The sequence below is a fragment of the Geotrypetes seraphini genome, chromosome 2 (assembly GCF_902459505.1).
Source record: "Geotrypetes seraphini chromosome 2, aGeoSer1.1, whole genome shotgun sequence".
NCBI classification, from domain to species: Eukaryota; Metazoa; Chordata; class Amphibia; order Gymnophiona; family Dermophiidae; genus Geotrypetes; species Geotrypetes seraphini.
This window is the reverse complement of record NC_047085.1, coordinates 521,677,347-521,698,343: the sequence shown is the minus strand read 5'-3', so window position 1 is coordinate 521,698,343 and position 20,997 is coordinate 521,677,347. Positions and strand designations below refer to the sequence as shown.

At 45.5% G+C, this 20,997-nt stretch overlaps 1 protein-coding gene across 1 annotated transcript in view; it reads right to left on the bottom strand.

Annotated features, from left to right (window-relative positions):
- The window catches only part of LOC117354711 (acid-sensing ion channel 1C-like), a 69,292-nt gene that overhangs the window by 9,706 nt on the left and 38,589 nt on the right, over nt 1–20,997 (bottom strand). Inside the window, exons 6-9 of the mRNA XM_033932611.1 lie at nt 18,685–18,838; nt 10,003–10,094; nt 7,746–7,825; nt 2,318–2,389 (exon numbers count right to left, since the gene is read on the bottom strand). Coding sequence (XP_033788502.1) covers nt 2,318–2,389; nt 7,746–7,825; nt 10,003–10,094; nt 18,685–18,838 — 398 coding nt within the window. The remainder of the gene's footprint in view (nt 1–2,317; nt 2,390–7,745; nt 7,826–10,002; nt 10,095–18,684; nt 18,839–20,997) is intronic.

Genomic DNA, 20,997 nt, shown 5'->3' with positions numbered 1-20,997 from the left:
GACTTTTCCATGTTATATTGAAACAAATCTTGGGGGACTCTACCAAATTAGTATGGACTGTGATGTGGCAATCAGGTCTCTGGCAGGGGAAAAAGCCAGTCCTGGAGTGGGGGGGAGGCTGGACACGCTATCTTGAAGCATTCCAGTACCTTTGATCTTGTGGTTAATTGACTACAAATCCCACCATGCATATAATCCAGCACCAGGACTGGTCTAAACTCTATGTCCAGAAATTGGGTCTCTTTGTATCTCTGAAAAGAGAGGACCTGCGCCATAACCAGGGTCACCAGAAAGCTGAAGGCCTTCAAAGATGGGCAAAGTCAGGCCTTGTTTTACTTACGGTCTCCTTCTCCCCATTGCATGCTGGGACTTGTAGTTCTAGTTTCTTTCAGCAAAGTAGTGAGGCAAAACCAGACCTGGTGTTTGCAAGTGACCAGGCTACAGAAAGTAGATTTTTAGGGCAGTCCTGCATTTCTGACAACCACAGACTGACGTGGACCTGGTTTCAGATGCCAAACAGCAGAGACTACAATACAATACAATAAATCAGTTTCTAGACTGCAAAACCAGGTAGTTCAATGCGATTTACAAAGATCAGTAATACGTACAGGATGAAATAGTTAAAGAATTCGTTGCCCATGAATTTTTTTTTTGTTTTTTTAAAGATGAGTTTTCAACTTTTTTTCTAAATTGAAGATAAAAGAGGTTAGGAACAGATTCTTGAAGTCACTATCATAAGAACATAAGCAGTGCCTCTGCCGGATCAGACCACAGGTCCATCTTGCCCAGCAGTCCGCTCCCGCGGCGGCCAAAAACAGGTCAAGGCCTGTCTGAATCATCAGAAGGGGCTCCCTTGCCACCTTGGTTTCCCATTTAAGTTCTGCCCTCCTATCGAAGTCCTAGCCCTCCGGTCTTGCACATGCACGACCAGGTTGGTTTACTCAGTACCCCACGATCCCTCTATCCCTCAGGAATCCATCCAATCCCTGCTTGAATCCCTGTACCGTACTCTGCCTGATCACTTCCTCCGGTAGCGCATTCCAAGTGTCCACGACCCTTTGGGTGAAAAAAAACTTCCTTGCATTTGTTTTGAACCTGTCTCCCTTCAGTTTCTCAGAATGCCCCCTCGTATTTGCTGTCCCCTTCAGTCTGAAGAATCTGTCCCTATCCACCCTCTCTATGCCCCTCATGATCTTGAAGGGCATAGAGAGGGTGGATAGATTCTTGAAAAAAAAGTTGTCGCTCATGAAATTTGTTTGTACTTGCATCCACGAACTGAAGGGAAAACAAAGTGTGAGTTTTTCTCGGATTTTTCTGAGTTGGAAAGACAAATGAATCGGTCAAATATTGTGGAGCTTGACCAGTAGCGACTTTATAATAGAAAAAGCCCAAATTAAATACAATATGCGCCTCCACTGGGAGCCAATGGATCTCGATACAGTGGAGTAACATGGTCATACGTCCTTTGATCCCCTGAAGACCCTGACAGTACGGATCTGAATTTGATTGGCTGAGCAGCGTCTGCTGTTGCCTGCTTGACCAATCAAATTCAGCGCAATGCCCTCAGGGCCTTTAGGGGGTGGGGGAATGCCCTTAAGGTCCTGACCTGGCTTCTCTCATGAGGCTTTTTGCTATTACACAACATAGAACCTACCAGATGAATCCGGCTATATTTTCTGGGTTCGATTGACCTTGGTCAGACTTGCTCGGCTTTGCTTATGTTCTGGTAGAAACAAAACTCATTTGTATTGTTTGATTAGGGCATTTTAACATTTAAGCCATGCTTCCATTATTATAATCCAGCTTTTCCTGGCTACAGATTTACATTTTGGGTTTTTTCTGGTTTTACAATCTAGTAATAGTTTAACCTTATCAAGGAATTCAGAACTACATTTCCCTACATGCAATGAGGCACAGCTGTGACTGAATCAGCTTTTACGGGAGCCAGTTGGTATAATGTGTTTTCCAGTTTCTGCCTAAGATGAAGGAGATAGCCTGGGAGGTCCTGCCCACAGGTTCAGCTGTGTTGGGGTCCTTGATGGTGAATGGGGGTAGGAGAGGAAGGGGCGGAGAGACGCAATGAAGAATGGCCAAGCACCGAGTTCAGAGCTGATGCAGAGCTGAGGGTATGAGAGATGAACTATGTCCAGGAACTACTGAACATTTTCATGGGATGGCAAAAGGAACTTAATCCTGAGGGAACCCTTCCGCCCATATAATGATGGGCTTTGCTGAGGCCCCTGCTCCCCCATCTCATGTCTGCGTTTCCTTCCTCCTATTTTTGACAAGTAGCAGAGCCGCTATTACATCGATTTACCAGGTTGTCGCTGTGGCTTCTATTGGGTCTTTTCTTATCTCTGAAGAACCCCAGCACTTTGTCTCGAAATACCTAAATGGGAGAGAAAAACAAGTCAATGGGCCGCATCCATGTGCTCATCCCTTCTCTTGGCCACCTGTCATCACTGTCTGCATCGTATCCTCGTCCTGCCCTAAATATCTCCTGTCATATGCGGCTGTGGGGACAGGATGCTTCAGATTCTGAAATGACAGCACCTTCCTACCGTCGGCTTGAATGGATGTCGCAGACACAAAAGACGAGGGGTTCGATATTCAGCTACCAGTGGTGAGTATATTTTTTAAAACGGCTGGCGTTATTCCGAGATATTCAGTGTTGGGTCGTGTCCAGGCACCGGCATCCGATATCCTGGGTTTACACGGTCGGCTTTCTCTCATGTGGTTAAGTACGTCAAGCAGTGCTATAGAAATGATAAGTAGCAGTACTAGTCAGTAGCGCAGTAAGGGTGAAAGGTACCCGGGGCGGTGGCACCCCTCCCCCGCCCTCTTCCACACCATGCGCGCCCCCCCTTCGCTTTCCCCGTACCTTTTTAACTTCTCCGATTCGAGCCGCATGTTCACGTCAGTGTCGGCTCGCCCCTTTGACGTCACTTCCTAGGTCCCAGATGTGATGTCAGAGAGAGCGCCGATGCCGACGCGGGCAGCAACCTCACAACGGGGAGCAACCTCACATACATGGCAAGGAGAGGAGCAGGGGTGGCAGAGAGGAGGAGGAGTGGTGCCACACCCTCAGCAGGACAGCGCCCGGGTCGGACCGCCCCCTCCTTACTAAGCCACTGGTAGTAGTAGTAAGTGCAATATCCAGCAATACCACATAAAGATAAGACTGTCTTTAGTGGTGCAATTAGGCTGCTTAGCTGCTGATTATTAGCTCTTAACTGCATAAGTGTCGACTCTGCCCCCGGACCACCCACAAATTAGTGGTCTATGGTGATCGTCAGTGGTGCTAAACTGGTTAAGTGCCGGTGAATAGCAGCGGATAGCCCTGCACAAGCTATTTATCCAGAACCCCCCCCCTAAAAGAAAGAAAGGCAAACGAGCCCTACGAATCAACAGAATGAGGTTGTTGAGATGACTTCACCAAGGGATTCCCAAAGGAAACAGAGATCCATTCAGTAACACCCGATATGGACCCAGGTTTCGGTAACACAAATTCCTTCATCAGGGGTAACTACCAAAAGGAACAGGGCAATTGAGATGGTTTTCAGATCAAATCTTGAGAGGAGGACGTGTAGACGCTCTACACTAGTCTTCGTTAAGAGTCTTTACTAGGTATGTTGTAACCCAACAAGAGTCCAGGTTTCGGCAACACAAATTCTTTCATCAGGGGTAACCACCAATAGGAACAGGGTAATTGAGATGGTTTTCAGATCAAATCTTGAGAGGAGGACGTGTAGACGCTCTACACTAGTCTTCGTTAAGAGTCTTTACTAGGTATGTTGTAACCCAACAAGAGTCCAGGTTTCGGCAACACAAATTCTTTCATCAGGGGTAACCACCAATAGGAACAGGGTAATTGAGATGGTTTTCAGATCAAATCTTGAGAGGAGGATATATATACGCTCCACACTAGTCTTCGTTAAGAGTCTTTACTAGGTATGTTGAACCCAACAAGGGTCCAGGTTTCGGCAACACAAATTCCTTCATCAGGGTTAACCACCAATAGGAACAGGGCAATTGAGATGGTTTTCAGATCAAATCTTGAGAGGAGGACGTATAGACGCTCCACATTAGTCTTCGTTAAGAGTCTTTACTAGGTATGTTGTAACCCAACAAGGGTCCAGGTTTCGGCAACACAAGTTGCTTGCATCAGGGGTAAACAATAATTAGCATCCGAACTCAGTGAATACACATGGGATGTAGAACCACAAGGTACAAAGTTTTTCATTTTGGCACGTTTATAAGAGTAAAGGCGACAAAGGTTTAGCTTTGATACTCTTGTACCTTGTGGTTCTACGTTCCATGTGTATTCACGGACTTCGGATGGTAATTATTGTTTAACACCGATGAAGGCATTTGTGTTGCCGAAACCTGGGCCCATGTTGGGTGTTATTGAATGGAAATGTTCTGATTAAAGTTTCTTTTGAAGACAAGATCTGGGTTTCTGTTTCCTTCGGGAATCCCTCGGTGAAGTCATCTCAACGACCCTATTCTTTTTAGATCCAAGGGATTTAACCAGTCAAAATCCTTACCTGTCTGGTGAAATTGCTTTCAATATTGTCTACAACCTGTCTTCCGTGCAGAAGGAAGACCCTGGGAGAAGTTGTGTATTTTTGGGTATTGAGAAAGGTCTTATATAGAACATGAGGGCGTTTCATCATTTCAGTCCTACTGTTTTGTCATAAACACCGATTGATCTCTAAATAGAAACTTGATGGCAGATAAAGGCCAACTGGCCCATCATGTCTGCCCACCTGCAGCATCCACTATCTCCCCCTCTCCCTGTTCACATTTGCATCTCCTCTTCCTATTGGCTAAGGCTCTTTACACCTGCATTGTGAGGTCATAGAGCTTTATGGTTATAGAAACCTAGAAACCTGATGGCAAATAAAGGCCAAATGGCCCATCCGCAGCATCCACTATCTCCTCCTCTCCCTATTGGCTAAGGCTCTTTACATTTGCATTTCCTCTTCCTATAGGCTAAGGCTCTTTACACCTGCATTGTGAGGTCATAGAAACCTAGAAACCTGATGGCAGATAAAGGCCAACTGGCCCATCCCGTCTGCCCACCTGCAGCATCCACTATCTCCCCCTCTCCCTGTTCACATTTGCATCTCCTCTTCCTATTGGCTAAGGCTCTTTACACCTGCATTGTGAGGTCATAGAGCTTTATGGTTATAGAAACCTAGAAACCTGATGGCAAATAAAGGCCAAATGGCCCATCCGCAGCATCCACTATCTCCTCCTCTCCCTATAGGCTAAGGCTCTTTACACCTGCATTGTGAGGTCATAGAAACCTAGAAACCTGATGGCAGATAAAGGCCAAATGGCCCATCCCGTCTGCCCACCCGCAGCATCCAATAGCACCTCCTCTCCCTAGACAGTGTCCCACAAACCTTTTGGTGCTGCAGCACACTAAACCCGAAGCCACGGCCGGAAGGCATCTGGATGTGCGCGGACGCCAACGTGATGACATCACACGCATTTGTGATGTCATCACGTTGACATCCACACATATGCAGAGGCCCTCTGGCCATGACCATGAAGCTGTCACTTCGCCGGTGGGGGAGGTGTGGGGAGAGGAGAGTCGCTGGCTGACTGCCTACAGGACGTGCCTCTCTCCGCTAGAGGCACGTCTTGTAAGCAGGCAGCTGGTGCCTCTCCTCCTTGCCAGCATCCCACAGCACACCTGGAACCTGCGTTGGCACACTAGTGTCATAAACTGGCTTAGAGATCCCACATGCCTGTCCCACAGTCTCTGTCTCCACCACCTCTATCGGGAGACTGTTCCAGGCATCTGCCACCCTTTCTGTAAAAAAGTATTTCCTCTGATTACTCCGGAGCCTATCACCGCTTAACTTCATCCTTCGCCCTCTCATTCCAGAGCTTCCTTTCAAATGAAAAAGACTCATGTACATTTATATCATGTAGGTATTTAAACATCTCCCCTCTCCCGCCTTTCCTCCATAGAAATAGAAACATGATGGCGGACGACTAACTAACACCGTATGAAACATTTCAATCCTCTGAAGCAACCCGCTCTACTCTGTAACACCTCTGGACATGTCCAGAAATCTTCTTCTGTAATCCGCCTTGAACCGCAAGGTAATGACGGAATAAAAATGTGCAATTCTGGAGGCCACATTACCGTAAGGATGTGCTGAGGCTGGAATCGGTCCAGAGAATGGCCACCCGGATGGTCTCGGGACTGAAGGATCTCCCGTACGAAGAACGGTTAGATAAATTACAGCTATACTCGCTCGAGGAGCGCAGGGAGAGGGGAGACATGATCGAGACGTTCAAGTATCTCATGGGCCGCATCGAGGTAGAAGAAGATATCTTCGTTTTCAGGGGTCCCCGGCAACAAGAGGACACCCGTGGAAAATCAGAGGCGGGAAACTGCACGGTGACACCAGGAAATTCTTTTTCACCGAAAGAGTGGTTGATCGCTGGAATAGTCTTCCACTACAGGTGATTGAGGCCAGCAGCGTGCCTGATTTTAAGGCCAAATGGGATCGACACGTGGGTTCTATTCGCAAAGTAAAGGCAGGGGAGGGTCATTAGGGTGGGCAGACTGGATGGGCCTTGGCCCTTATCTGCCGTCGATTTCTATGTTTCTATTTTTCTATGTTAATGCAATGGAATAAACCCTGTTACAAAATAAAACGACTGGCTTCAGCAAAGGCATAAAACCTTATTTTATTTGGACTGTTTATTGATTGTATATGCCAACCTAGTTCTGTATTTTGCTCAGTACAGAAGGAAATGGGTTTTCTTCACTGGCCCACTGTCTAATATGGGGGGGATATCTACTAGAGAATGGCATGGGCCTAAAAGGCCTGGTTTTGGGCGTTTGGGACTTAGGCTGTTTTTTTGGTTGGTGATGTGTTAAGTGTAGACGTGGTGGTGCTCTGGGCGTTTAAACATTTTCCCTGTTTCTACTTTCAGCGTTTAGGGCCTTAGGCCAAAAGATGTTTTTGTTTGATTATGCCCCATCACGTGTATAGGCCAAACTTTTCAAACCACCTTCGTGTGATAAAAAGTGCCTATGTCTGGTTTACAAGCCCAACCCAAACTGGATCCCTGAACAGACAATTTAGAGACTTTATAAGGGGTCCATAATATCCTGTGTGCTAAATAATAAAGAAACTGAGTTACGGAAGCAGATAAGTCTACAAACTTTACCCTAAAATTCTTCTAGGGTTACCAGACATCCAGGAAAAACCAGACACGTCCTCTTTATAGCGGACTGGCCGGGTGCCCAGTTGGACTTTCCAAAACCCGGCCCCTGGAGGGGCTCTAAGCATGTGTGGACGACGTCACATGCATCTAAGCATACTTGGAGGCCCTCAGACATAGCCTGGAGGTCAGGAATTAAAAGAAGCAGCTTGATGGGGGCGGGGCTAGAGGCAGAATGGGGCATGGCTAGAAACGGTATAGGCGGGGCTAGAGGCAGAATGGGGCGTGGCCATGCATCCAAGATTTTTGGACGCAAAATATGGTAACCCTACTCATATGTCACCCAGAGTGATTGTAGAGCTCCCTGTTTGGTGAGATGAAATTCTACTTTTTCTAGTAGGTTCCCTAAAGAAAGCCATGAGCTGAGGTCAAACGAGAACTCTCTCAGGCTTTCCCCTTGGCCATGGACCATATTGATTGCTCAGAGACCGCACTGTGTGCTTCAGTTGTGCCGCTCGCTCTTCGTGCGTGCCATTAAAATGGTGTCTTACCTCATACAAGTAGTCAAAGATCTCCAAGATGGTGAGGATACTGGCCCCAATGAACAAGCCCATCTGGCCCCCGATGTCACCTGCAGAGGAACAAGACAAGGGCTCTGGTGTGAGAAAGTTCTCTCTCCGCTTCCTCCCCAAGGCTCTTGTGGGTCTGCTTAGGCAGCTGAGCTGGGGATGTCCACACAGGCACTAGGGAGCTTAGAAGGCCCAGTGTAAAAAAGGAAATAGGCCAACTGGATGCAGGATGCGTCCCTCGCAACCAGCAGGAGATCCATTTCAATTTTCCTTCCCAAATGACATACCTGAAGTAAGGGGTACAACCCTATAGTGGCATAATAAGGGGGGGAGGTCCGCCCCAGGCACCATCTTGATGAAGCACCCGACCTCTCAGCCTCCCTCTCCTTCCCCCCCTCTCCACACGGGAACGTGTGCATGCCATTTCCCGTCCCCCGCACCTCTGTAACATTCCTGGTGTGAGCAGCAATCCCCAACCTGCTGTCACTCCAGTGTCGGCTCTTCCTCTGATGTCACTTCCCGGACCCACCCCTAGGAAGTGATGTCAGAGGAAGAGCCAACTCTGGCACGACAGCAGGTTGGAGGTTTCTGCTCGCGCCAGGAATGCTATAGAGGTGCGGGGGAAGGGAAATGGCATGCACACACGGCAATGGGGGGGGGGAATGGGGAAGGAGTGTGTGGGGGTGGGGTGCCACTTCCCCCGGATGCCTCTCACCCTCGCTAGGCCACTGCAACCCTATATGACAAGCTACAGGGACTGAGAAACTAAAAGGCCTGGAGATTTGGCTTCGTTTCCATACTGGAAGTGGAATTGAAGACAGAAGGCCAGATTCTCACAACGGTTCACCATGTTCTTTTCTGTGCTTCCTAGCAGCCTCCAATTGCACTATGCAAATGTAGTACAACGAAGTCTTTAATATTAAAACGAGCTCTAAACTTTTATTACATAGGCGAACAACATTTTCCGTAGACTTACTTTCCGCTCAGTGCCTGAGAACTGATTGGCTCAGGCATTGACAGGAAAGTAAAGATTGACAGCTCAGGCCCCACCACAAAAAAAATCCCCTCCTGCCCACAAATTTAAAAAAAGACCCCTGATTCCTCCCTCCTTCCCACCAATACCCCTCAGGGTTGTTCGATACCCCCCCCCCCCCCGGGCCGTTTGATGCCCCCTATTCAGCAGGAGTGTTGCCCACTCCCTCCTGCCAGCAGGCCGTCAGGGTCCCCTGTCAACCATCCCCACCCGCGTACCTTTAAGTTGAAAGAGAGCAGGAGGGATGTCCATTCCCTCCTGCCGGCAGGCTGTCGGAGTCCCCCAACAATCCCATGCCTCCCTCCATATAAACTGAGAGGAGCCTTACAACCTGAGCCAATCAGAATCTTAGGCTCCTGCTCAGTGCATTGTGGGATGCACTAGGAGAGGCCTAAAGCCCTGATTGGCTCTGGTGCCTAAGAGAGGAGCCTTACAACCTGAGCCAATCAGATCCTTAAGCCCCTTCCTGGTGGATTCTAGGATAGGGAAAGGCCTTAAGCATCTGAACCAGGGCCTTAGGTCCCTCCTAGTGCACCGGGAAGGGGAAGGCCTACCATTTTGAAGAGGTGGGCCCACTGGCAGGAGGGAGTGGGCATCCCTCCTGCTAATCTTGTACAGGGAGTGGTGGGGAGCAGCAGGCGAGGGGGGGTGTCAACAGGAGGGGAGACTTTTCCTTCTGCTGCTCTCCCTGCTGGTCAATCAGCTGAGCCAGCAAGACTCGGGGAGTTAATCAGGTCAGGGAGAGCAGCCTTGACAGGAGGGAGGAGCTGTACCTAGCGATTACTGTTCTGAGCAAGGTCAGGCACAGTTCCTCACCCCCCCCCCCTTTACCAGTGATTCTCCGCACAAATAGCATGCATATAATTTCCATGCTGAGAATTGCCAGTAAAAAAAAAATTACGCCCACTATGACCACTACATCGACCCGCCTGATTTTAATGGTGAGTTTTGAGAATCCGTCCCTCAGTAATTCTCCCCTCCCACGCACACAACAACAATTCTCACTCAGGAAACCCAGTAACCCTACCAAAACACACCCACCTACTGACCCCCAGAGGTCATCCATCCAGTGTCCCCACCATAAGTAGCCCACAGTTTGACTGTCCACTCCCCATAATTTCAACTGATTCACTCATTTATTGCCAAGATCCTTCCCCAGGCACCCCAGCCAGAGGTGATCCACTCATCTCCCGCGTGCTCACTTACCCAGCAGCCCTGCCACCTCGTACGCTTTCTTCTGCTCAATGGTCTCGTAATTCAAAGCCTCGAAGAAAATATCCAACACCAGAATGTTTTCCCTGCCAACAAAACAAAAGAAACATAGAAACATAGAAATAGACGGCAGATAAGGGCCCACGGCCCATCTAGTCTGCCCACCTTAATGTCCCTCCCCTACCTTTGCCCTGTGAAGAGATCCCATGTGCCGATCCCATTTGGCCTTAAAATCAGGCACGCTGCTGGCCTCAATCACCTGTAGTGGAAGACTATTCCAGCGATCAACCACTCTTTCAGTGAAAAAGAATTTCCTGGTGTCACCTCGTAGTTTCCCGCCCCTGATTTTCAACGGATGCCCTCTTGTTGTCGTGGGACCCTTGAAAAAGAAGATATCTTCCTCCGCCTCGATGCGGCCCGTAAGATACTTGAACGTCTCGATCAAGGTCACTCCGGGGCAATGTTACCCCCCCCCCCCAAATAGCAGCCCCAAAATGATCACTCTCCGGCCACAGGACAGTTGTAGGGATTGTTTTGGACCCAGGTTAAATTGCAGATTGTCAAGACTGTAGAGGTATGTTTTGGTCAACTTCAGATGCATCATCGCCTTAAACCATTGTACAAGGGATGGTTTGTTCGAGGTTGGACTATTGCAATGCACTCTACCTTGGAATTTCCAAGACAAGAGGAAGAGCGTTACAATTGATACAAAATGCTGCGGCCAGGTTCATTTTGGGTGTAGCTAGGATGACACATATGACCTTACCGCCGGTTAATCTTTAGTGTGTCTTTGAGAATTTCCCCTTAATTGTCTATGCTGAAATTGGCTAGTTTGTGGAAAGTCTGTGGCCAGAGTTAGGGTGGAGTGCACACTCCGGGGTCCTTTTATAAAGATGTGTTAAGAAATTAACGCATTAAACACTTTGCAGCCCAGAGATATACAGTAGACTCTCAGTTAACCTGCACCCATGGGCATTGATAGATGCTGGATAAATGTAACATAGAAACATGAAGGCAGATAAAGTCCAAATGGCCCATCCAGGCTGCCCATCCACAGTAACCATTATCTCTTTCTCTCTCCGAGAGATCCCACGTGCCTATCCCAGGCCCCCTTGAATTCAGACACCACCTCTTCCGGGAGACTGTTCTGGTTGCTTGAGAGTTAGTTAAAAATAGGTCTAACTCGGTGGTCTCCAACTCCAACCCTCTGCAGGGCCACATTCTGGATTTCTAGGTACTTGGAGGGCTTCAGAAAAAAATAGTTAATGTCTTATTAAAGAAATGACAATTTTGCATGAGGTAAAACTTTTCCTTTTGGCTAAGTCTTAATAATAATATTGTCATTTATAGCTAAAGAGACATATGATCTAGAAACTGTTTTATTTTATTTTTGTGATTATGATAAACATACCGAGGGCCTCAAAATAGTACCTGGTGGGCTGCATGTGCTCCCCGGGCCGCGAATTTGAGACCACTGGTCTAACTAATACTATTCCATACCATAAAGTATTCCAAACAAACTACCGGACATGTGGTAGGCAAAGCATACTCGGGTGTGGGGTGCCACATTTACACTTAAGTTTCTGCCAGAAATTGATTTTATTTTATATTTAAAGTATTACAGTAATTCTTTGATTTCCCCCCCCCCTCCCTGCTGGTTGCTTGAGTTCCATTTAACCACTACCGCTACCAAAACTATCACACCCACATCTGTCTCCTGTGCATACCTTAATACTAGATCTGTCAGGAATAAAGCTTTCCTAATTAATGATTGGATCGTCAACAAGCAAATAGCCCGCCTTTTACTAACTGAAACATGGCTACTATCTGAAGATGATCCAATAATAATTGATCTCCTACCAAGCAATTTCAAAATCCTTCCGCTAAACCGCGTGGGGAAAAAAGGAAGAGGATTAGCAATTATTCTTAAAGAAGGATTTGACTTTGAACTTCTGGATTCCAAAATGACAGACCATTTAGAAATTTTAGCCTGTAAAATTAGCAACTGTCAACTAGAAGAATCCCTATCCTGCATATTATTCTATGTCCCACCAAAAAGCTGGCCAAAAGCCAAAGAAGACTTCTTTGCATTTGTCCTAAACAATTCAATCGGTCCTTCTTATAATATCATCGCAGGCGACATAAACCTACACCTAGATGAAGTGGACAACACAAATGCGATAGCGTTCAAAAACTTTCTATCCCTACTCAATTACAATCTTCCTCTACCCACACAAACACATGAAAAAGGCCATCAATTGGATGTGGTAGCCATGTCCACAAAGGATATCCCAGACCCTGCCATTTCGCTACTTAAAGGCACCTGGATTCATGATATCTGGTCCGACCATTTTACTTATTATTTCCAGCTATTCTGGTCTTATCATAAATCTAAAACTCGCCCAATGATAAAAAGAGAACATCACACAAGAGGCTATATTAATCCAAAAGAATTCTGGTCACAATACGAATTGCAAACAGAGATAGATGAAGGAATCGATTTTTGGGATCACTGGACAATAACCAGCACATCCATTTTAGATAAAATCGTCCCTATACGTAATAGCAAAAGCAATTCAAATAAATATAACAAATTGTTTGACATCGAACTTCTAAAAATGAAACAACTAGCTAGACGACTGGAAAGAACTTGGAAAAAAACAGGAGAACTAGCCGACCGTAACAACTGGAGAGCTAACATAAAAATCTACAAACAAATGTTAAAAGACAAACGTAAAGCATTCTACTCCACTAAAATCAACTCATCTTGTAATGGTTCACAAGGAATCAATATAAAAGAGCTATTCAACCTGATCACAAATTTATTTGACACCACTCGCTACACCTCACCCACACACAACATTAAACTACCCTCTGCAAATGACTTAGCTCTGTCCTTCGATTCTAAAATGAAGAACCTTAGAATCCATTGTTCAACAAACGACTCTTGTGATCATCAAATAGCGAACACCCAAGGAAATGATATACCGGCAGGATTTAGAGTGGAATGATTATATAACAAATACTCTAGATCCTATTGCGTTCTGGACTCATGCCCCCCAGAAATTATGAAAGCAGCACCTTTAGAATTTAAATGATCACTGATGCAATACTTGGCTTACAACCTAAACAATGGGAAGTTCCTCTCTAATAATGGTCACATTATTATAACCCCAATTCTAAAAAATCGTAAAGTATCCTCAGCCCTAATATCCAACTATAGACCGGTAGCTTCCATTCCGTTTATTATAAAAATTATGGAGGGATTGGTTCACACCCAACTGATGGGTTATCTTGATCAATTCTCTCTCCTCCATGAAACTCAATCTGGTTTTAGGCCATTATTCAGTACGGAGACAGTAATTGCGGCTATCTTAGACAATTTGCACCTACTGTTTAGTAAAGGCCTTAATGCCCTGATAATGCAATTCGATATGAGTTCTGCCTTTGATCTAGTGGACCACATGAAACTGCTGCAATGCCTAGATGCCATTGGTATCCGGGATAAGGTGCTGAACTGGTTCCGTGGCTTCCTTATATCCCGCACCTATCAGGTTCGTTTCAATTATGAGCTTTCCGACACCTGGAGCAATCCATCCGGTGTGCCCCAAGGCTCTCCACTATCCCCATTGCTCTTCAACGTCTACATGTCCTCACTGGGCACGAAGCTAACCCAGCTGGGGATAAAACTATTTAGTTATGCAGATGATTTTACGATTATCATCCCATTCACCAATTCTGTCTCCGAAACTATTCCCAAAGCTTCAGAAGCCATAAACATGATGGAACAATGGATGACAAACTTTAGGCTCAAACTTAATTCAGATAAAACGACTTTTTTCATTGCTTCACCACATCCACTTGACATTAAATCACCCCTCTGTATCAATAACCTTAGTTACCATAAAGATACTAGGTGTAACTCTGGATCAATGCCTAACCATGAAAGACCAAGTAGATTCCTTAATCAGAAAGGGATTTTTCATTCTCTGGAAACTCAGATCCCTTAAAGCTTATTTTGTTACATCGGTTTTTAGAATCCTAGTCCAATCCCTCGTACTAAGCCTGCTTGACTACTGTAACATCGCCTATTTGGCAATTTCCCCAAAAAATATGCGACGCCTACAACTGTAGCAGAATGCGGCAGTCAGACTAATCTTTGGACTAAAAAAATTTGACCACGTGACACCCTACTACCGGCAGCTACATTGGCTGCCGATGAAGGCACGCGTACAGTTCAAATTTGCCTGTTTCTGCTTTAAAGCCCCCCAAATACATTACTGACCTTTTCTCCTTCTCAACCAACAGACACAAGAGAAGTTCACATTCCAACTTCGTTTCCCCCCCAGTGAGAGGTTGCAAACTGAAAAAACACCATGAATTCCTTCTCTCACACCAAGCAGCATCATGGGGTAAAGACCTAGAACAATTACTTTCGCCCTCTACTTATGAGGAATTTAGGAAACCTGTTCCTAAAACATCTTGACAACTGATCCACTTATCTCTTTCCTCTCAATAGCGACCTACTGTCCTTTTGATCACTTTTCTCCTCAACAATGAATTTCCTGTCTAATTACTTCTCTTTCTTCTTCCCCTCTTGAAGTCAGTCAATTTGTACCTTTGCTTAATCTTTTGTAAACCGCATAGAACTTCACGGTATTGCGGTATATAAGCTGTTATTATTATTATTTAATAGAGAGTCTAAACCAGAGGGCATAATTTGAGGTTGAGGGGTGGAAGACTCAAGAGTAATGTTAAGAAATTCTTTACGGAGAGGGTGGTGGATGCCTGGAATGCGCTCCCAAGGGAGGTGGTGGAGAGGAAAACGGTGACAGAGTTCAAACAAGCGTGAGATAAGAACATAAGAATATAAGAATAGCCTTACTGGGTCAGACTAATGCTCCATCAAGACCAGTAGCCCGTTCCCACGGTGGCCAATCCAGGCCACCAGTACCTGGCCAAAACCCAAGGAGTAGCGATATTCAATGCTACCAATCCAGGGCAAGCAGTGGCTTCCCTTCTCATTAACAGACTATGGACTTTTCCTCCAGGAACTTGTCCAAACCTTTCTTAAAACCAGCTACGCTATCCGCTCTTATCACATCCTAAATATTGAAGAACTAAGGCCAGTACTGGGCAGACTTGTATATGGGCATTCAGTTGAGGACGGGCTGGGGAGGGCTTCGATGGCTGGGATGGTTAAAACGGGCTGGAGTGAGCTTCTGTGACGGAGACTCCAGTAGATGGAACCTAAGCACACTACAAGGCAGGGCTCTGGGTTTCTGGCCCGGAAATATCTAAGAAAAAGGACCATTTATTTTTAAATCATGAATTTATAGAGTGCGTACGGTTGGGCAGACTGGATGGACCATTTGGATCTTTATCTGCCATAAAAAGTGGGTGGCCACAGGGGTGAATATAGGGTGGGGGAACAAGTTTTCAGCCCTAGACCCATAAATTTGGCTCATTCGAAAAATGAATGGCAGGCTTAAATGTATAAGCCTAACATTTAAGCTGCTGAATTAAAATGAATTTTCAGCTTCTAAGTTTGGCTCAAAATAGGGCAAAAATTTAGGAGGCTAACTTATGAGGGGATGCTGAAAAGTTCTCAGCCCCACCAATTTCCAGGACCTACAACATATATATGTTCATAGAGTGATTCAAAATGTTGTGTGATCGTGGCACCGAGGTACCCCCCCTCTTCAACCCCAGCAAGCACCCCAAAAGAGGGAGAAAAAGCCTCAGACTAATGTAGCAGTAGAGAACCAAAAGGTGCAAATCAAAACTGCTTTTGATACTTTCAGTGGCAAAAAAAAACTCCCTCACAGAACAGCTCAGGTTTAGAAAATTTGGCGGGATCGGCAGCGTCCTTCGTCGTTTGGAGCATTTGAATTTCTTCTGCAAACGGTATGTTATAGTTTCCTGCGCTTCCTTCTGTCCTTTCAGTCAGCAAGATGTTGCTTTTTCATAGTACAGTGGTGCCTCGCATAACGAACGCCTCGCACAGCGAACGCTGCGCACAACGAACTTCATGTCTTGCTTCCCACAACGAACTTCGTTTCACACAACGAAGTCGCCCGAGCTGCATCCTTCCGCGCAGGCACCGCGCTTAACTGCCCTCTCTCCGCCTGGCTCCCTGTGAAACAAGCCCTGGCGCTACAGCCGACACCCCGCCGAGAAGAGAAAGTGATGTCGGCAGGGAAAGAAGCACGGTATCAAGCAGCTGTGGGTCCTGCACCGCCGATGCGGCTGCATCCACTGAGAGAGCCAGCGAAACTGAATGCACATCATTCGGGCGGGAAAATGCCAACTCAACCGGCGCCATTACTACATCTTCCCCCGAAGGGTCCACATACCCTGCAGCGCATAACCCCGATGGTGTTTGCCGCTTCCCACACCGGAAACAACTTTTAACCACCTCTGCTGCCATGTTACTGCACCGAAAAAGAGAAAAAACTAACACCACAGAACATGAAAACCACCGGGCCAACCAAAAATAAGCCAAGAAAAAAAAAATGAACCGTTAAGTCCCAGTTTTTGCCGCTGAGACTCTGCCCTCTCTCACTGTAAAATTAGACTCGACTTAGTCTGTCTTTAAATTTAAAAAATGTGTGTTGTTTTAAAAAAACAATTATGTTTTTAGATGTATCTAAATAAAAATAACAAAAAATGTATCTTTTTTTATGTCATCTTAGCATATTTTATGCTACAGAACGAATTATTTTTTTTAACATGTATTGTTATGGGAAAACGCGTTTCACATAACGAACTTTTCGCATAACAAACTTGCTCCTGGAACCAATTAAGTTCGTTGTGTGAGGCACCACTGTACAGCTGTCCTATGGGATTGTCTGTGCCATGTTTTGATAGTCTTTTTTGTATTTTAGATCATCTCATGGAGATGCATTACAGCGTTTAAAGATTGCTTTTTGGGTCTCCTGAAGCAGACCATGAAACGGGGCCACGCTGAGACCCGAGACCCCTAGAACAAGTTTATCTCTATAAGATAAGTGCACTAAAAATCCAGCGAGATTTATTACATTTTAGAACCTTTGAACCTGGACTGAGTTTAAAAATATCAAGACAATAACAAGTATTTATGATTTTCACTAGTTCTCAGAGAGTGATTTTTTGAATCAATTATGCAATGACTGGACGGTAAACTCTTACCCCCAAGAGAGGGTTTTCAACCCCTCTTCAGAGTTTCACTTTTCTGAGCATACTTTATAAATCCTTCTCACTCTCTGTGCATTAGTTTTCAGCATAGTCAGTTCTCATTTTGGTTATCAGGTTTAGAAAAGAGCAAAGTCACCCGGAGTCACGTTCAAGCACTTAGCTGACAAAAGACGACTTGAGCTCCAACGCTGTCACGTCTTCTCCAATCTTATTTTATTTTGCAAGGTGCCAATTTGCAGAATCGTAATGCTATGTTTTGACGTTGTTTCAGATCTTTGATTGAACCACGTCAACCAAAAGCGTGGAATTTTTAAGTGTGGAACTCCGAGCCATCAAGAAGAAGACAAACTCCAAAGGAAATCCATGAATGTATGATGCAAATATTGAAAAGACAGATGCCTATCACACTCCACAGTGAAGAAGTGGAGTGCAAACTTTCAGTGTGGAGATTTTGAGACCAAAAATGCAGTAAGGTCAAGGAGGTCTGAAACGGTGTCAACTATTAAAATTCTTGACCATGTCCATGACCTGATTTTGGCAGATTGGCAAAGATCAACTAAAACAAATGCTAAGACACTACAGATATCCAGGGAACGTGTTGAGTGCTGCCTAAAAATACCAGCTCTAGGCCTAATGCATTGCTCTGGGGCAACATTTCTCCCAAAGTGGCAGCCCCAAGTCCAAGCATGAACTCTGTTGCGTTAAGCAATGTCAGGGCTGAGTCTGACAGATGTTACATAATAGCCATGCTGGGTAAGACCACTGGACTGTCTAGCTCAATTTCCTGTTTCCAGCATTGACCAATCCAGGCCACAAGTACCTGCCAATAACCCAAACAATAACAACATTCCAAGCTACCGATCCCAAAGCAAGCAGTATCTTCCCCTATGTCTGTCTCAACAGCAGACTATGGACTTTTCCTCCAGGAACTTGTACAAACTTCTTTTAAACCCATCTAAGTTAACCATTGTTACCACATCCTCTGGCAAAGAGTTCCAGAGCTTAACTGTTTATTGAGTGAAGAAATATTTCCCTAGTCTTTGTCATTTTTGAGGGAGTGAAAAATCGATCCACTTGTACCCGTTCTACTCCACTCAGGATTTTGTTGACTTCAATCATATCTCCCCTCAGCCGTCTCTTTTCCGAGCTGAAGAGCCCTAACCGTTTTAGTCTTTCCTCATAAGAGAAGAGTTCCATCTTCTTCACCATCTTGGTCGCTCTTCTTTTAACCTTTTCTAGTGCTACTAAATCTTTCTTGATTTATTGGTAACCAATGAGCTTGCTTTAGAAGGAGTGTAACATGATCAACATTTTCTGGATTTGGTAATGATTTTTATTGCGGTGTTTGGAATGATTTGTAATCATCTTAGTCCCTTAAGTGAAGCACCCTTTTAGAGGGAATTGCAGTAGTCTATTTTGGATATTACTAAGGAATGGAGAAAGTATCCCACAGTGCCCTCATCACATCACATAGTACACACAGATAGATATATATCTTACGCTATATATTGCTCTGTTTTGTTGAACTTCCTGGCCAGGTATTTGGCAGAGGCTTTGCTGGGGATCTTCACCATGGAGAGTTCTTTCCCGTAGCGGACCATGTTACATGGAGTTTCACACACACAGTAGTTGTTGTCCTGCTCAATCAGGAAATCTGTGGCGAGGGAATAGACGGAGAAGGGACAAATAAGAAAGATTGGAAGGGGGTGGGGCAGAGAGGGAATAAGGGAATAATACAGGGCAGACAGAAAGGGAGGAAGAAATGAAGAGGAAAAAGGACAAAGAAGGTGGAGAGGGGGAAGTTAAGAGACAAAGGAGGAAAGGTTGGGTAGACAATGAGGGAAACGGAAAGCAGTGATAATGGACAGGGGTGGAGAGTTTTAGAAAAGAGAGGGGGAGGAGAAAAGAAATGGGTAAGGACAAGGGAAAATGAAAGAGACATGAGAACCGTCTACCCCTAGACCTGCCCCCCAGGCCCACCCATCCCTGCCCCGTCATGCCCTCAAGCCTGCCCCAGCCCTGCCACCCGCTGCCTGCTCTCATCGGGCAGGACATCCGCACATGCGCAGATGCTCTCCTACCTGAAGGAAAGCTTTTCAAAACCTGGACAAAAGAAGGACATGTCCGGGAAAATTCGGATGTCTGGTATCTGTATCCCAAAAAGTAGCAAGATTCCATGCTGCCTAGGGATTAGCTATGGATTTTCTAATCCACTTTAATAAAGTTTTATGGACTTTTCCCTCAGTGCCAATCTAGAAATGAGGGTGAGATATTTTTATCAGACTGTGACTGGCAACCTGAGGAGGGAGCAGAGCTCCTTGGAGCCAGTCCAAGGGGACCGAATAAAGGCCTCACCTAGGCTTCCTTTCTGGCCTACCTTTATTTCAGTCTGAAATTATAAAACGGAAAGGCTTCATTGTGCCTGGAAAAAGATTTGAGTTTCTCAATGACGACGTTCAATGAAAGTTACAAAGGGCCATCCGGCTTCAGATCGTCAAGAGTCCTTTATTAACAAACCCGACATGGGTTGTGTTTCAGCACAAAGCGCCTGTGTCAGGGGTCAGCAAAATGAATTCAACCGCATACAACCTCTCCAAAAATAGGAAACATGGACCCTCTCCACTGCTGTGTAAATTAAAGGCACTACATGGGGTTACCAGACGTCCACGAAAATCCCGACACGTCCTCTTTTTCGAGGACTGTTCCGGTTCCCGGATGGAGTTTCCAAAACCCGGCAGTTTGTCTGGATTTTGGAAAGTCCCGAATGCCAGCCGCATCTGGAGGGCCTTCAACAAGCATGCGGGGATGGTCTGGAAGTTGGGGGAAAAAGAGACGAGGCTTTGTGGGGGCAGAACAGGGCGAGTCTATGCATCCTTCGTTAAATATGGCAACCCTAACACTATACAGTACTCCCCCACGAATTTGCGATTCGCGGACTCAGTCTTTCATGGTATTTTCTGACCGCCTCTTCCGGGAACTACAGTTAGGCTACATCAATCAGGAGCTGCTTTGACGCACCAGATAGCGTGTCAAAGCAGCTCCTGATTGGTGTAGCCCAGGGCCGGATTTTCATATAGGCTAATTAGGCTTCAGCCTAGGGCCTCAAGATCAAGAGGGGCCTATATTCAAATTGTTAGCAAAATTAAAATTACACTATTCTAAAAACAGTGAACGCTAAAACACTGAACCGAAAATAAGAAGAAATTCTACGCATATGACTAATAAAAATGTATTGGTTAAGATCAAGGCGTTCGGCTCCTTTGTATATTCCAGATTGCACCAAAGTATAGTTCATACGTTCACTGATTGCTATGGCAAATATTGACCTGCCTTATGCTACGAAGCTCTGGTTTGTTCTTGCATCAATAAAGATTGGAACAGACAAACGAACAGACCTATTGATATCCCGACGTTCGGTTAGATTCGTGTTACTTCGATAATATGAAACACGTGTTAATGTTAGTAGAAAAGATTCTTATTTTAGGATTGCGTACACGATCATTTGATTCTCGCCTTTTGAGTTCAGTAGGTTCAATACTTTAGTGAAGTGTTTATAGACGATTGAAAACTTTTTTTGTGACAATATCTTCATTTCGTGGACTTCTAATATTCGTGTCTGGGAGGGAATGCATGGATGGGAGAACATCTCAGGGGAGGAGACATAGACATCCTGGGACTGTCGGCCAAGTCTCTTCCCTGAAGAAGCCCTTTCTGGAAACGTCAATCTCTCCTCCTAAACTTACTTGCTCCACTTCATCACTGACGCTGAAACCGTGGATTGAAGACAAAGTTTTATTTTATTTTTCTTTCCAG